This window comes from Bufo gargarizans, chromosome 1 (genome assembly GCF_014858855.1).
Source record: "Bufo gargarizans isolate SCDJY-AF-19 chromosome 1, ASM1485885v1, whole genome shotgun sequence".
In the NCBI taxonomy this organism is placed as follows: domain Eukaryota; kingdom Metazoa; phylum Chordata; class Amphibia; order Anura; family Bufonidae; genus Bufo; species Bufo gargarizans.
Window position 1 is genome coordinate 111,827,312 of NC_058080.1, and position 18,376 is coordinate 111,845,687.

The following is an 18,376-nucleotide window of genomic DNA, read 5'->3' on the forward strand; positions in this document are numbered from 1 at the left end:
GACCACATTATCTCCAGTAGTTTATGTTGTGGTTCTAGACAATATTTCAAAACAGGGTAGGAAGATTGCTCTTTGATTATGGAATACAAGAGGTTAACCAAGAAGATCAGATGTGTCTTATCCATTATTTTGAGAGCTTTGTTATGTCTTTAATGCTCACAACCAGGACAAAAATGTACTTATTACATTCTGTGCCCTATCTTTTTATTATAGATTGTTACTGTGTTAAATTTCTTAAAGGGATTCTAGAGACTTGAATGGATGACCTATTCATAGGAAGTGGACACAGTTGTGTTGTTTTGGTGCCTGGTTCAATCAAAAACCTGAAGCTGGCAGGGTTGTCAGGAGTTGGACACCCACTGATCTGATATTGAAGACTTATCCTCAGGATAGGTCATCAATGCTTTGGTCCTGGGAAACCCACATAAGTATTAAGGGGTGATCTCATGAATATAACCCTATTTAATACAGTCTAGCTTTGTAAACCCCTATGATCAGTATCTACATGAAGAGCTGCTCCATGTTAGTGGCTGCTCATCCTGGTGAAAGGAAGTCCATTTGCCAAACTGCCATTAAATTCAGTTGCCACAAAACATACATTTATTATGTGTTTTGGAGACTGATTTAACAAAGGGACAAGGAGTAGTGATAAAGGGAAACTGAGCATGGCTTAGGATCTGCCAAAGTGTGTAGAAATTGCACCAACAATTTTGTATAAACTTCTCCCATAAAATACGCCAACAATATATGGTGTAAAGTTAATCAAAAGCGTCTAAAGAAGGACCTTATCTTTCATCCAGCATTATCCACTGTGATAAATTTGGCACATCTTTAAACTGCCTAGTCTAAGGCTGACAGCTAGAGATGAACAAATCGAATCCAACGAAGTGGAATTCGATCCGAATTTTAGGATTAATTCAATTCGCCTCGAAGCCGAATTCCCTCGTGCTTCATGTTAGCGAAATAGTGTAAAAAACAAAAAAAAATCATACTTACCTCCTCCATTTGCTTGTGACGGGCCGCCATCCAATGCACAGTGACGTATGACATCACCATGCTGGCCGGAGTGATGACTTAATCTCACTCTGCGTGAGATTTCACACCAGATCTTCAAGCAAGATGGCGGCGCCAGGGCCGTCGCGAGCAAATCTAGGTGGTAAGTTTGTTTTTACAATCAGATGTCGTGATCATGCATGAGTGCGGCATCTGAGGGGTACAATGACAGGGGGAAGGGCTTTATCGCAGCTCCCTGTCATTGCACTACTTACAAAAAAAATGCGCGTCGTAATGAAGTAATTAGTCACAAAGCAATTTTTGGGGTAAAATTCGGCGAGTCAGCCGAATCAAACTTTTCAAAAATTCGCTCATCTCTACTGACAGCTAGCAGTTCTGATCCCCTCATACATACTCCTGCTCAGCTTGTATTCTTAGTAGGAAGAGGGGAACAAAACCCACTGCTAGACACCTCTGGTGGCTTCTTATCTCTCCAAGAACAAAAGGATCAGGCAGTTGAAATATAACTTGACTGATCCTTATCTCCTCAAACATCTGCCATTAAGGGACAGTCAGGAGACTCCCATACACATTACATGGTTGGCTGGTCCACTGAAATTGGTGGGTTCGGCCAATATACATGTAATATGTACGGCCAGTTTACATCTAAATATTAAAGATAGTAAATCTGCCTCAATGTGTTTGAATAAAAGTTCAGTGTACAGATCAATACATTTTTCAATGTTTTATGCTCTCATAGATTATCTTATGTGATGACTATTGTTTCATGTTAACATAAATGTATAAAATTTGATATAATGTAGAGTTAAAGGCTCATATAAAACTTCTTACACACTGTAGTATTTAGATCCAGCTTTAAAAGGAATTAACACCATAACCAAAAAAACTAAAAAAATACTAATCTAGAGGTCAAATGCTACTGCACTTTACACAATAAATTGTGTGTAATGAAAGGGTTTTCTAAACAATGGAATGTTAAGGAGGAACCGGCTATGAGAAAGGAGTTTGTACACACAGATTAGAGGCACTTGGATTTGGATTAACATACCACATTGATTTGGTCACCACTTGCTGTTTCTCTTCCAAAAAAAGCCGAATGAATTATATGAAGAGAAATATATATTTAACATTTTGCTTATATTATAAGGACTGAGCAAATCGATAAAGATGACTGAAGCTTTTCTATTACATAGCATTACTTGAAGCATAGAAAGGTTCTGATCCCACTGTACTATTGTTAGAGTCCATTAGAAAAGTTAGGGTTCAGGTTCTGCTGTGCTACCTGAAACCTAGAGGGCCATTTATAAGCTAATAGGGTCCAGCAGAAAATAACAGAAGTTAAAGGAGGGTTTACACAGCCCGATGTTTGGGCCGATTATCTGGCACAGACGCTTGTATGAACGCATGTTCCAGATAATGAACCTAAGTTGAAATAATTGTTGGTGCGGACACTTCAGTCATCGTTTCTGGGCAGTAGATTGTGCTGTGTGAATAGTCATCTGCTGCCTAGAAACAATGAATGTGTATGAGGACGAGCAATGACAGCAGCCACGGTTTGTCCTCATACCATAGAGGTGATCCCTGCATGTAAATGCAGCCTGTAACCTCCACTGACAAGCAGGCAATTGTCAGGAAGGAACGCTCCCTAAGGCTGGCCATACACACAAGATAACAATCGAGTGAACGCTCACCCAGCTAAGATATTGCGTACAATCTCCCCAAACACAGGTCGGCCAAGCATGCATGATTCGCAAATTAGTTAATCCTTCCAAAATTGGCAAGTTTGACTGACATACATCTAAAGTGTACGGTCGGCTTTACACATGGAGGAGCACCTTATAGGATTGGGGGGAGTCAGGAGCCTCCTAATTTAACCAAAATAGGCAGATTCAGACATCACACATGCAATCTTTATTGTCTTTATATAGAGGCTGAACTGCTTTAATACAGATCCATATTCTACCCCCTATTATTTCTGTTACCTAAAAATCATTGATGTATTCTCAGCATTGTTCATAGTTTGACACAATTCTCACCAGTCCCTGTGCCCAGTGAGGCAAATAATCAAGTTCCCAATTTCAGACACACTCTTGTGTCAAATTCCTGGTGAGTCAATTAACGGAGTGTGAGAGGAAACAGGAGAACCTGGAGAAATCCCACACAAAAACAAGAAGAACATCTTGATGTTGTGCTTGGTCATATTGAAATCCAGTAACCCATCTTTGCAGGGCCACAGTGTCCAGCACTGAGCCATTGTGTCAACACTATTGTCTTCTATCCTTAAAATGCATCTTTAAAATAGAAAATGTGAAATGCCAGGGAAGCAAGCCTTTACAGGTTCACTGGTTTATTCAACCTAGTTTCTGTCCTAATTTGGTAGCTATAAAAATTTGCCAATGTGTAGGATGGTAAAACCGTTCTATGGTGTCATGTCTAAAATTTTAAATGAATGCTAAATATCAAGACCATACACCATTCTTAATAAGAGATGTGGATTTTTATGTTGGATGGGTTACAAATTTTAACTACTTTTATGGATACTATTTGGTAAAAGATACAGAAGACTTTTGTAAGTCTTTATGGCAAAGTAAGGTGACAGAATTGGGTTTCATTATGTATACGAGAGACCGATATACGTATAAAGGGAAAGATCACCATGCCAAAAAATATAAATGCTTCCATACTCCCATTCAGGAATAGCAGAGTGCCGTGAATATTTGGTATGGCAGATTCCCTCTTCTTTCCAAAATGTTATGGACCTTTTGGAGAGAGGTAGATATCCGCAGAATTCAATACCTGGACAAACGGGCCCAAAAAAAGCTGGTGAAGCCTCTGCATAGTGACCATATAAAACCTAGCATTCTTTATGTTCTCTGTACCAGTGAAACCTCAACCACCCAAACCCGCATTGAAAGGTGGTCTCATAGGGGATAGTCCTCTCAAAGAAGATGGCCAGTGTGCACAATACATGGTGAAACAGAAAATGAGTTAGTCTGTTTGGCTGTACAGTTGTCATGAGGAAGGATCGTTATTGTCCCTGATCCGAAACATGTAGACTGGATTGTACCTGGCTTTTATCTGCACTGAAAAATAAATGTAACATTTTAATCGAGCTGGACCGTTTTCTCTTTTTACTCAAGTAATGCCATGGTTCCTGGTATGGTCCGTGCTCGGTGTGACAGGGTTTGAGCACGCCTACATTTTTTCTCTCTACAGTAGACATTAGCTGAGCTCATATTAGAAAATAAATATTAGAAAAAAAGAAGAAAATGTAGTTATGCTGTCATAGAAAAATACAGTAATAAAATAAACCCCACACAACGTTGTTAGATCCTTGTTTAAAAGACATTTCATGCGCCTTTGGTAATAGTCTACGTTTTCTACTTTTTTTCTCATAGTAAACACTGGATTTTAATACTTGAACAGAAAAATAAAAACTATTACTTCAACCCTCTGACTGGTTGAACGTGGTCAGCATGACACAGTTTTGCTTGACATGTATGAGATTTAGCCTCTAGTGCTCTTATGAGACTGGTAAACATGCAGAATAGATTTCCTCCTCTTTTGATCTCCATAAGTCCACAAATCACTGCCAAATCTGAAGTTCACTGAATGCTTCTCTCTTCTAATACAATATCTGCTGTGGCTTTATAACCACTGATCTCTGGGATCAAAGGGACAAAAGTGATGTGACAGCAATATCCTCAATAACCAAAGAAGATCTTGGAGTCTTTTCAACAGAACTACGTTGATGATTTAAAGTGTATTCTACATATTCTCATTTATTTTCCATTGTAGTTTATGGTCAATCTGATTGTGATTATAACTTTTATAACTTACTGTCTTGCTGACGAACGTAGAGCTGGTGTTCATGCACTGCAACCCCTCACTGTTGCAGCAGCCTCCGCATCGGTATAAGGATACACAGGGAGGTTTAAAGAAGGTGTTTGTTGACGCTCCAAATTCTTTTCCTACATCTACACATACTTCTCGTGGCGTGCACTGAGTCTTTCTCCATTCAGTTTCAATACCTAAGATAGAGAAAATTGCATTAATTACTTGTAATATTAATATACCGGTTGGAAAATACCTGCCATATATGTCCCTCTCTGCTCAACAATTGAGTGGGACCAGAAGTAACATTTCAGAGGATCCTTGACTAAAGAGTATGCCTACACTCTGGATTTTTCTACTGGAAATCTGACCCTTGGATTTCTGATGTGGTTTTGCATTTTGCATGTCACAGATCCCCCTGCTGCTTTAGTCCCATTCAATGGGGCTAATCAATATGCGGACACCAGCCACTGGAAACGACACCAGGACAAGACATGTCTCCTCTTGATGTTGATTGGAAATTTGCACGGAAGTCATCCGTGGCTGTATGGGTGCTAGGGTAGATTTGCATTGAATACAACAGGAGGTTGTTTTGGTGCGGAGTATGTGCAGATTTCGGTGTGGATTCCGTCCGGAAATCCAAGCACAAAATCGGACTGTTTCTGTTAGGGGGGGGGGGGGGGGGGGGTGTTCTGTTCGGACTGCTAACAATACTGTGGGTGTGCAATCGTGTGTCATTAGTACATTACGAGCACACCACTAAAATCTAGGTCCAGAGGTTTCACTGTGTGGTTATATATATGGTTCGCACACCAGACAGTGTAACCTCTCTTAAAGCCTGTGTTGTGTGCATAAGAGTGGGTTGTCCACCCCAAGATTTTAGAGATTTATCACCAATAAAATTATTTTGAGTTTTTACCATTCTCATCAGACTTAGTTATATTGATCATTGGAATAGGAACTTATACCTTTATACCTTTATCTGTTAGTGGTTTATTTATATAAACCTGGAATAGTGAAACCACATTACAAAAAATATACAAAAATCACATAAAGTGATAATACACAGAAATATTCTATTATAACTTTCTTTTTAATAAAGGAATTTTAGGAGAAAACCATGGCTGCTTCCTTACGAAAACAGCATCATTCGGTTCAATGGCGCTGATCTGCAATACCAAGCACAACCTGTAGGTTTCTCCTTCCTGTAGGTTTTTACTTTTTAAGTAGTAAAATATAATACAATTATATAGAGTTGATATTCCCATAATGGTACACACCCACACCCTCTTCATGTCAACTTGTGAATATGTGGCATATAGTGAACCCTATAAAAACAAAACCAGGAGAACCATGGCAGAAATGCATTTTTTTATTTCGCATGACAGATTCCCCCCCACCCCCATTTTTCAATACAAGGTATAATGAATTTAATTGTGCCCTTAAAAATACAACTTGGTCGCCCGAAAATATGCCCTTATAATGCTATGTGAATAGAAAAGTAAAAAAGTTATGAGTCTTGTAAGATGGGGAAGAAAAAGACAAAAAAACAAATTGAAGTCATACTGTAGCACTGTCAATCAAGAGGAAAAAGGGTTTTTAGATGTCGGAAGGTGTCGCATAGCGGCGCTTGTACTGAAAAAAGCCTGCCTCCTGGTGATCGAAATTGCCTGCCAGCAAAGGAATAAATGTATGATTTTATCAACAACCGTGGCACCAACAGTGAGTACAAAGGTATTACTGTGATCTGCAGAATCACCCCTACCAGGCTATTGACTGGTTTAATAGAGGTGATCTTGTGACAAAGCAGCTTTAAGGCCCTTTTACTGTAAGAAGGCTGAATGTGGGGGCAGAATTAGTGCAGACTGACAATACAACAGGTTTGCTTGGTTAAACCGCCTTTCAATGGGCCGATCAAAACTGTATGGGGGTGGGGGGGGGGAATGATCATTATTACTACAATAGTTCACCATGTATATGCTTTACATTTTGCTGGCAGCACATCTCCCGTTTACATTGGGCTAGTAGAATATTTTCATAGTGTAAAGATTACCTCCCATGACTGATTCCCTTTAAAAACACAGTAATGTAAAATGCATAAAATGCACAAAATTAGAGTTATTCACTTTAGAAAAAAGACGATTAAGGGGAGATCTAAAAACCATGTATAAATATATCATGGGGCAGTACAGAGATCTCTCCCATCATCTATTTATCCTCAGGACTGTGACTGTGATGAGGGGACATCCACTGTGTCTGGAGGAAAGAAGGTTTGTACACAAACATAGAAGAGGATTCTTTACGGTAAGAGCAGTGAGACTATGGAACTCTCTGCCTGAGGAGCTGGTGATGGTGAGTACAATAAAGGAATTCAAGAGGGGCCTGGATGTATTTCTGGAGTGTAATAATATTACAGGCTATAGCTACTGGAGAGGGGTCGTTGATCCAGGGAGTTATTCTGATTGCCTGATTAAAAGTTGGTAGAATATTGGCTTCTACCTCATGTTTTTTTTCTTCCTCTGGATCTACACTGCAAGATAATAGGCTGAACTGGATGGTCAGATGTGTTTTTCGAGTCTTATAAACTATGGGGGAGATTTATCAAACTGCCCATAGCAACAAATCAGATTCCACCTTACATTTTTCAGAGCTCTATTGGAAAATGAAAGGTAGAATCTGATTGGTTGCTATGGCCATTTTGCAATTTTGATAAATCTCCCCCTATGCTTATACATTAACATGTTACATATACTACAGTATATTGCTGAGAAGTCGGTTTTGACTCCCAGTGCTCATATGACTATGTGTATTAATCACAATATCTAACAATGTACAAAATAGACTCATATATTATTTTACGAATATGAATTATAGAGAAAGGGATCTTTTATTCAGACCAGCATTTATTTTTAATAAAGCCCCTGCGCTGGCAGTGGATCGCTGAAGTAATGAAGAGGTGCTGGCCTTTACATAACTTCGGCGCATCCTTCACTTCTTCTAAATATAAGACAGCTTCCTAGTGGTCTTACATTTAGACTATTTTCTACGCCTAAAACAGGCATAGAAAATGATGAATGAGACGGGCCTCCTGGCCGATCAACTTCCCCGCCCACCCCGCAGTCACTTTTATAGACCTGATGTTTTAGACCTAACTGTTTCGCTGCAATCTGCGCCTGAAATACGCCTAACATAGGCGTATTTCAGGTTAATAAATGACCCCCAAAGTTCTTAAAGTACGTACGTTGAGGGTGATTTAGGGTGAATTGACTGGATTAAGGCAGTCAAGTTAACCTTGTATGTGGTATGAGCTCATGCTAATTCCTTGGCTGCTAAAGAGGACGGGAAAGTATGCATATAAAAAGCATGTACAAATGTACGGTATGCTACAATTTCTAAAATACACCATGGTAATAAGCATCAATGCACAAAATAGTTCATTTATAATTTGTAACAGAAAAGATTGTCCCACCAGCTGACAGAATATGATTTTGGGGTCATGCTATTTACGACAAGCATTGTGCCAAGAAGACATTTCTTAGTTAAAGGGAATGTGTCATAATGACTGACACCTTTAAGTTACAACATCCAAAAGATGTTCTATCTAAAATATATCAGCAACAGATGAGTGAATCGATTCTTAAGATTTGCGATAATCAGAATTTCTTGAAATTTGATTCAGGAAAATTTTTCTTGGGAGAGAGAAAGAGAGAAGAGAAAGAGAGAGAGAGGGATTTTCCAGGCATTTAACGCCTTTTTTATTTCACATGGTCGATTCGGACGAATCGTACCCAAAGCAAATTTGTATAAATTCTCTCATCTCTAATATCAGCATAAATAAAATACTATTCAGGCCCCTAAGGTTGATGTATGTTGCTTATTAAAGGGGTTCTGCCACAAAAAAATATTCTACAATATTCAAACCAGCACCTGGATCTGAATACTTGTAGTTGCTCATAATAAAAAAAATTGCATAGCCACTGAGTTATTAAAATAAAATGTATCTGTATAGCGCCACCTGTGGTTTGTTTTTTTTCTTATGTCTTTATCCTGCTCACTGAGAAGGTCGCACATGCTCAGTTTCATCCTTCAACTGTCTCCTGAGCTGTGATAGGGAGAGCATGGACACGCCCCCTGAGCTGCAGCAGAAAAGACACTCCCCTTGAGCTGTCAGCTTGATATAAATCTAGAAGAGCAATGAATGGGGAGATCTCTGGATCCATGTGAGGTACAGGGCTGGTTCTAGCTTTGTTAGAAAGAGATTTGTCATGTGCTATATGGTGTCTGATATTAATTTTTACATTAGTCATGGCATAACCCCTTTAATTACGGGTACCTCTTCATTCTAAAGGTGCTTTGTACATGGTCACATGATGCTTCTCAGACCATCAGGGCATTAGGCACCTGTAATTAATGTGAATTTCATTATTGTGCCATTCTTAGCAACTCCAAACAAAAGTTTGCAGAAATCTTTAGCAATTGCTTCTGACATATTCTGAAGGAGTAATATTTGGGCGAGGTTGCTTTCACACATACATGTTTGCTGTTGTGGTTTTCCGCACTTATGTGTTTTTAGTGCCATTTTTGGCACCTGAATATTTGACAGCGATTTTTTTTTTTTGGTGAAGAAGCCAGCTTCAGATGTTTTCTTAAGATATATGGGATATATGTAACTCAGGACACACAAGCGTTTTTCTGTGTACTTGGATTACATCTTTTTACTTTCTGTGTATCTAACACTTTCCTTTTATACCGCATGTCACAAGTTTAAAACGACAGATAAACTCTGTGGCTCTCCAAACTATAAGGGTGCCTTCACACTCAGCAGATTTTGTTACAGAAAATTTCTGAGACTGAAAAGTTCAATTTTTTATAATAGATAAAGTATTTTAGATGCCACAATGGTTTATGGTTGCCATTATGTTGAATGCCCTAATGTTTTGGATGCCACGTTTGGAGCACTGTGTTCTCATGTCACCAGAAATTTATATTAGGGGTACGAAAACAGTAGTTTTGGAAGCCAAAATCAAGTGTGGATCATAAAGTGGAAAGTAGAAAGGACAGATGTGACTTCTCTTTTTTGAATTCACTCCTAGTTTTGGCTTCCATAATTATATCAATAAACCTTAAAGATATACCACTAGGTCCCCATTTAGGATACTGTCCTAGACTACCCCACTGTAAGTAAAGCAGATTAAGCATTTCTACTGTTGTACCAGGTTACGTATGCTTTACATATATCCTTTGAGACTACATAAGTAAGGCCTCTTTCACGCTTGCGTTGTCCGGATCCGGCATGTACTCCACTTGCCGGAGGTACACGCCGGATCCGGAAAAACGCAAGTTTAATGAAAGCATTTGATCCGTCTTCTAAATGCTTTCAGTGTTACTATGGCAGCCAGGACGCTATTAAAGTCCTGGTTGCCATAGTAGTAGTGGGGAGCGGGGGAGTGGCATACTTACAGTCCGCGCGGCTCCCGGGGCGCTCCAGAATGATGTCAGAGCGCCCCATGCGCATGGATGACATGCCATGCGATCACATCATCCATGCGCCTGGGACGCCCTGACGTCACTCTGGAGCGCCCCGGGAGCCGCACGGACGGTAAGTATGCTGCTTCCCCGCTCCCCACTACACTTTACCTTGGCTGCCAGGACTTTAGCGTCCCGGCAGCCATGGTAACCATTGAGAAAAAGCTAAACGTCGTATCCGGCAATGCGCCGAAACAACGTTTAGCTTAAGGCCTTTCAATGGGCATTAATTCCGGATCCGGCCTTGCGGCAAGTGTTCAGGATTTTTGTCCGGAGCAAAAAAGCGCAGCATGCTGCGGTATTTTCTCCGGCCAAAAAACGTTCCGTTCCGGAACTGAAGACATCCTGATGCATCCTGAACGGATTTCTCTCCATTCAGAATGCATTAGGATAAAACTGATCAGGATTCTTCCGGCATAGAGCCCCGACGACGGAACTCTATGCCGGAAGACAAGAACGCAAGTGTGAAAGAGCCCTTAGGGAATCTGTCATCAGTGACCTCCCAATCACACTATTTGCATAGACAGATAGTTATAGTTCACCTGATTTAAACGATGTTTGTCTTTAGTTGATCCGAGGCTCCGTTTCCAAGTTATACGTTTTCTTAATATGCAGATAAGGTGTTTGGTTGTGCAATCTGGGCATTACTATTGCTCTTGTTGCACCCAAGCTGCACTTCTGTGGCCAGCCCTTTTTCTGGCTGCATTCCCACTGCCTGTCCCTGTCAATTAAAGTAGTAAGGGCGGGGCTGGCCACAGAAAGGAACAACGTTTTGGTGCACCAAGAACAATGGTGATGCCCTCATTGCGCCAAGGTTCTAACTTGCATATTAAGAAAATGCATCATAACTTGAGAACGGAGATTCAGATCAACCAAAGACTAACAGTGTTTTAGTCAGGTGAAGTACAGTTACGTGTCTAGGCAAACAGTTTGATAGGGGGTCGCTGGTGACAGATTCCCTTTAAATTGTGTAGTCTCAAAGGGTATATGTAAAGCAAGCAAACCACTGTAACCTGGTGCAGCAGTAGATGCTTATTCTACTTTATTTACAGTTGGGTGGTCTAAGGACAGGTTCCTAGGTGGGGACATTCAGGTTTCTTGATATAGTTATGGAAGCCAAAACCAGAATTCAAAAAAGAGAAGTCACATCTGTCCTTTCTACTTTCTTCCCTTTAATGTCATACTAATGAAAACTTTAAAGCAGCATTTCCGTCTGAGTAATGGATCAGTGACAGTAAAGACCTTCTACCTTCATTGCAGTGTCTCCTTTTTCCTAATATTGCTCCAACATGCTGAAATAAGGTCTACTATTTAATAAGGAAGACAGGATGCTGTCACATCTCCTCAGGAGTCAGTGGAACGCACATACATTCATGAGCCTTCCACTGTCGGGTGTGTGCATGGCTGGATGGAGGCAAGTAGACCCAAGTTCATGGTGGTTCCCAAAGCCTCTACATTTCCTGCAGGGAGGAGCAGTTTCCATGGAGACCAGACAATATAACGAAGAGAATTTAAATCCTAAAACACAGGCAAGAAGGAGAAATATCTCAGCATGCAACGTTTTCTAATTGATGCGTTTTATTTCATGCTTCCAGACGGTAATGCAGCTTTAAAGATTTGACTCTTGAACTAATACGACTACGTTAACATTTTTGATCGGCTTTAAAAAATAGCTGTTACTATAATAAAGTTATTTCCATTTTGATCTGGAATTACTGATTGGATATAATGTATCAGATATTGCCTGGCACTATAGTGTCCAGAATGAACTTACTTTTCCAGATATCCGCATTGTAATTGGAATGTGCAGCTGCAAATTTAAGGCTGTCATCTCTTCTGGTATCAAAGCTGGAGGGTCCTCCTTGTCTTAATTGACACTTGAACATTTTCCAGGATTCAGGGTAGAGCAATGTCATTAGTTCATCCACACTGGATACAGCTCGTAGTTGCTCTTCCAGCTCCTTGCCTGGGTGATCCTTTATAGAAATGTAAAAAAGAAAGTTATTGTGTATCAGACAAGACTTGTGCCACCATTAATGATGTTCATGGACTGGAGGAATGGTTAGATGTGCTTAGAAGAGTGTTGTGAGGATAGCCTAGGGGGACAGGTGACCCCAGTTTTTGATGGGGTTGGCAGGTTTGTAGTGTATATATGCTTTAGGAGCCTCCCTCTGGCCGCAACTATATCCATTTCACAACATGATTTAAGAGAGGAAGCGAGACGGACTCAACAGAAGATCAATGGGTCTTTCTCAATTCCATCCACTTCAGCGAACAGAGTGCGACATGCGAGCGCTTCTCTATCCTTATTTTAGGGATTGGTGGGGGTCTCCGCAGTTTTTACGAAAACTCAGTGACCCTTTATAATTGCTGAGATGTGTAAACAAAAATTATCATATCTAGATATAATGTACAGTTAAAGTGGTTTTCTGAGATCATTAGAAAATGAGCAAAGGGGATGAAATAATGCTTACTAATCTAAGAAATTCTCCTCCTCCTCCATTCCATAGATGATTCTGCGAAACACCCAGCCAGCGATTGTCTACAGTGCTGCAACGCTGATGTACCCGTCTACACATGCGACTGCTGGATTCTGTATATAGCAAGTGAGTGCTGAGGCCAGGAGATGGCTCCAACAGTCACAAGTGTAGCTGGCATGTCATCTCTGTATCACTGTAAAGCAGGGATGCTCAACCTGCGGTGCTCCAGCTGTTGTAAAACTACAACTCCCACCATGCCCTTCTGTAGGGTGATAATTGTAGGCTGTTTGGGAATGATGGGAGTTGTAGTTTTGCAACAGCTGGAGGGCCACAGGTTAAGCATGCCTGCTGTAAAGAATAAGCAGCTGGGGGCTTCAAAGCAGTGCCACTGAAATATCGGTGGATATGTTAGATAAGTAAGGATTCTTTTATTACTATTTTATTATATACGTTTATGTTCTCCACAATTTTTGATGATCTCTGAAGGTCCCTTTAATATGATTAGGCAAAGTCTGTAATTTATCTTTGTCAGCATACTGCAGAGTTAAGGAGGGTTTACACTGCCCGTTTCTAGGGCAGATTATCGGGCACGAACGTTCCTATGAAAGCTGGTTCCCCATAATCTGCCCATCTAAAGGTGCAGCTGATCACCAGATGAACAAGAGAAACAATGTAGCTGTATGAGGACAAGTGCTCGTTCTCATACTGTGGAGGTGATCGCTGCATGTAAATGCAGTGCTTCATCCCCCTGAATGAGCAGCGGATGCTTCCTTCCCAATAATCGACTGCTCCTTGGAGCGTGTAAACCTACATTTAGAATACTGCTGTCCTCTGCCCTTCTCCGTATTATCTATAGCCACCCGACTGATACTGTATATAATGCATGCCATAAAGTTATGTCTCCTATTCTACCCTGAGGACGGTATAGTAAAGAGGTGGAAATGCTGAGCTTGGGTATATGTAGGAGATAGATCTATGACTTAATTCAACATTTTCATGTAAAATGGTGTATAAATACTGCCAATATTCCCTCTGACTACACACAGTGATTTAAAGTTAGTACCTGCATACAAATGTATACAGGTTTAGCCAACTTCGGACTTAAAGGATAACTGTCACACTTAGACCCTAATTTCTATTTTTATATATGTAGTTACTAATAACATGATATTCCAGAATCAGTTACTATTAGACTGACTTACCCCATATTTAATAAGATTCTGCCCTTAGCAACCAGTCTGCATAAAAACTGCAATCTCACTATTCAGTTAAGATGGCCGCCACTGCTCTCACCCTGAGGCTAATCCCGCCTGCCCTTTACTAGCCAGTAACAATAGCCCCCCAAAAGTGTCAGTAACAGAGCCCTCCCCCTAAAGGGTTAATCTCCTGCAGCACAAAGGGGTCCTCTTACCACATGTTGCTTTCATTTATACACTGAGCAGATGGCAGATCTCCCTTCCCTGGTCTGCACTGCTTCAACTCTGCATTGTCCCAGTCTGCTGAGTGAGGGAGCGTCTGCCAAGCGCAGGGACAGGGAGAAGTGCACACAGCCCAGGCACTGTTATCAGCTGCCGGGGAGGACCTGGCTTTAATCATTTACTTACAGTCCCTGGCTGTCAGTAATGTGAGCCTGCACGCTGCGTGATCCGTCTATCAACAGAGGACGGACCATGCCTAGCAACCTTATTTTAAGCACAGGTAAAAATAGGCAGTACAGGGAACAAAACTGTGGAATTAAGGAGTAATTGAATACACAGTGATAAGTTGAAATAGGGCCACCAAGGAGATATTAATCACCACAATCCAATACTCCCAAAAAAAAAAAAATATGACAGTTATACTTTAAGTCCCTTGGGCCCACCAGAGGAAATTATTCTGAGAGTCTACGCTCTGTGTATATAGGACCTTGAGGGCCCTGTTTATTAGGGGTCTATTATTGTCAGAGCTTGGGCCTAGGGGAGAATCCTCCGGTACTCTAGTGGGCCAGTCCGACCCTGGGTTTAGCTGTCAATCACTTAGTGTGGGCAGGGAAGCAGAACTCACATGCTTTACCCATGATTCCTGGCTGGCTTTAAACATATACATAATCATAGAAAACAATATATCCATGAACTTAACATCTCAGCATCTATCCTGCATTGCCTTTGAAAGCCTGATTTGGATTTTCCTTTGACCCACACTAGTAAAATGGGCACAACCCAACGCAGTGGTAAATAGTTTAATAACACAGCATGACCAGGCTGCATAATGCTGGGCTATCCTGCAATAAACTCTAGTTAGTTTATGACATTTGCGCTACCAAGTCCAACATGTGTCTTCATGTGGTTGCCTCATCTCAGTCATTTGAAGAGTTTATTCCAGAGGGGATTAAAATGTGTCTATGAAATCTCAGTTTAGTCATGTCTCTGCACACAAAGGGCTGGATCTCTAAGAAAAACCGAGGAATCGGCATCACACGTTTACCGCACATGTTGGAATTCATTCTCTTTATAGTTCTTTATACAGTATAATTGGGGCATTTTCAGACTATGCCAAAATGTGTTTAACAAAAGGAATTGCCAAAAAAAGTTATGCTGTCTTGCTATGCTGAAACGCTGTAAAATTAGCATGGTTGTTTTGTGGATTCCAGATGTAACGCCTCAACAAATGGAGCCGTACACTTAACACTAGAGCTCTGAATTGGAGAAATGAATCTGCTTGGAAAAGGAAAAAGAATGACATCCTGATGTTGATACTGTTTGTTTCAATAGCTGCAGTCTCATTTTTCTTTTCCGTGACCTCTCAACAAGTACTGTAAGGTTAAAATGCTTAGTTTCCTGGAAAAGGTCCACGACTGGACAAATGTTGAAACTGTGTAATAGCGCCTGTAATGTTCAGTAATGCCACCGCTATACAAATAGCAAGCTGTGAAATGTTTGATCACTGCTACTTAAAATATTACAAAATCAAGACTAATATTTCTCTCAGCGTCTCACGTACTGTATGAAAATGCTAGAATTATATCATCGGGAGTTCTAAACACGTCTCCGCGCAGTTATTTACATGGTCTTCACTTGTTGACTACAAGCTGTTCCCCGCACATAAAATCTAAATATTTTGCTGTGTAATCAAAAATAATCACGACAAGCAATCCAAACATGCTGACTGATATTAACATTTTCCTTATCCATGCCGTATAGGGTGAATGTCACCTTTAGACATATTTAACCTTTGGAGAACAAAGGTCAAGTGGGATATAAGCCAACCAAAATGCTGCTAATCATATGGGATCAAGCTTGATGCTACAGATTGCTTCTTTATTCCTTGGTCAGGGATTTGAGGATTATCTCATCCTTGTTCAAAATGAATGAGACTAGGTATTAGAACTGAAACATTTCTAAAATTCGGACCTACAACATGAAGATACAGCATAGCTCTAAGGTGAGATTCTTGAAGTAGCTAATTGGAAAGACAACTCGGACTAAAGCTAGCCATACATTTAAGATTGATGTTGGCTGAATTTGGGACTGGCAGACTATCTCATGTATGGGAGGGCCCCGATTTTCCCTCTCCATGACATATGTGGGGGAAGGAATGACTAGGCTGCTCAATTTCAACATGTTTGATCCTTATATTCTCCAGGAAGATAAAGGTGTTGCAGCTTCCTTGTGTCTCCGCATTCAGAACACTTGCATCTTCAACCAAGCTGCAGATTTTTACTGTTCATTTTTGCTGCTAATTCTGTGCCAAAATCTGTGCATAAACATGCTGATCCACAAGGGGCAAATTATCTAGATGCTTTAGCTCTGGATGCCACTCTTTTGAGCACGCATTGTATTATTGAGATTATTAATATGTGATACATTTTGATGTCTAATTAAAATATACCAAGACTCAGACATTAATAGTCCAGGTCCAGTAGTCCAAGTGTTGATCAATAAAACAAGTCAACCACACTGTGTTTTAAAAAGGCCTTACACAGGTTCAGTGGCGTACATAGAGAAGTAAGGGCCCCATAGCAAGGATCAAACCAGGCTCCCCACACAGGAAAAAAGGGTTACCGCCTCAACACCTTTCAATTACCCTTGGGCCATCTATTCTACTGCCTCATTTGCTAAAAGTTGTTTCTTTAGAGGGTAGAGTCCTGACCAAGTTTTCACCCCCAATAGAAGAGGGAATGATCCAACCTGGGCCCCCTCTTGCCCTGGGCCCCATAGCAGTCGCATGGTCTGTCACTATGGTAGTTGCGCCCTAGCACGGGCTGATCCACGACTTAAGGATCAGTCTACATTGGGCATGGAACCTGGGCATAATTGCCACAATTGCTGTGAGCCAGCAATAGCAGAACCTATAGAGGTGAGAATGGAGGAGGCCAAGCTTCCAACCATAAAGACAATGACATGTAGTGGCTCAATCTAGGACTATAAATATTTAGAGAAGCTAATCTAATTGTCCCAATGCTGTATTCACATATGGACACTATTTGCATCAATACATAAATAGAGCAGATGATTGTTGGGAAGGAAGCTTTCCTTCCTGTAAATCGCCTGCTCATCAGTTTGCAGAAAGCCCTATTTACCTGAAGCGATCCCCTCCACAGTATGGGGAGGAGTGATCGCTAATACCATTGCTTGTTCCCATACAGAATCAATGATTATTTATGGGGGCAAGCAATGGCAAATAATGATTTAGGTGTCCGCACCAACGATCTATTACCCGATAAATGAGTTTCACTTGTTCATTGAGTAATCGGCAGCACCTTTACACCGTATGAACGCTCGTTAGCAATAATCTGCCCAATGTTGGAGCAGTGTAAAGGGGTCTTAAGTGTCTGGTTTGTCATAAAAGCAAATTTTTATTGTATTAAGGGGTCAGCTATTTGCCTTTCTGTACAAAGTAAATGAAGTACAAGAAATGCTAGCCCTCAGATTTCCAGCATGATGCATTCATGTTCTAATGAGCACTTAGTATTCATTACTAGGGGTAGATCTGACCACTGACACTTTCCTAAGTGGGATTTAATATGGATAAGATTAGCTTACGCTTTGTAATGTGGCAGGGAATGCAAACCATGTGTGTTCCAGAACTGCTGACTTTCGTGGCTTGCATATATAAATAATGAAAGTAACAGTTATTCTTATGCAAAATCAAGGAGGCGTTTTCTAAAAATAAAACTTTCTACAGCAGCTTGGAGAACAAACCCAAAATGTTGTCTTAAACTAATTCCTAACAGAGGAACAACATGGGATAACTAGCCAGTGAAAGACGCATTTCAGGGCAAGCTCTGCATAGCGTGGAAAATAAATGCTAAATTATCCTTCTTGAACCTTTATTTTGAGTACAACAAATAAAGTGAGATGACTAACCTCCCATTACAAGCAAAATGACTACGAATGTGCCCTTACAGCTAAGTCAATCACACTTACAGTGAACACCAGTCACAGTTTACATTAAAGGAGTATTCCCACCTGGAAATTTATTGCATTTTGAAAAAGATATGCCATAAATGTCTGACAGGTGCTAGTTCCACCTCTGGGACCTGC

General features: G+C 40.6%; 1 protein-coding gene across 1 annotated transcript in view; it reads right to left on the minus strand.

Annotated features, from left to right (window-relative positions):
• Nucleotides 1-18,376, minus strand: part of VEGFC (vascular endothelial growth factor C) — a 173,689-nt gene that overhangs the window by 47,831 nt on the left and 107,482 nt on the right. Inside the window, exons 2-3 of the mRNA XM_044297307.1 lie at nucleotides 12,149-12,350; nucleotides 4,855-5,045 (exon numbers count right to left, since the gene is read on the minus strand). Coding sequence (XP_044153242.1) covers nucleotides 4,855-5,045; nucleotides 12,149-12,350 — 393 coding nt within the window. The remainder of the gene's footprint in view (nucleotides 1-4,854; nucleotides 5,046-12,148; nucleotides 12,351-18,376) is intronic.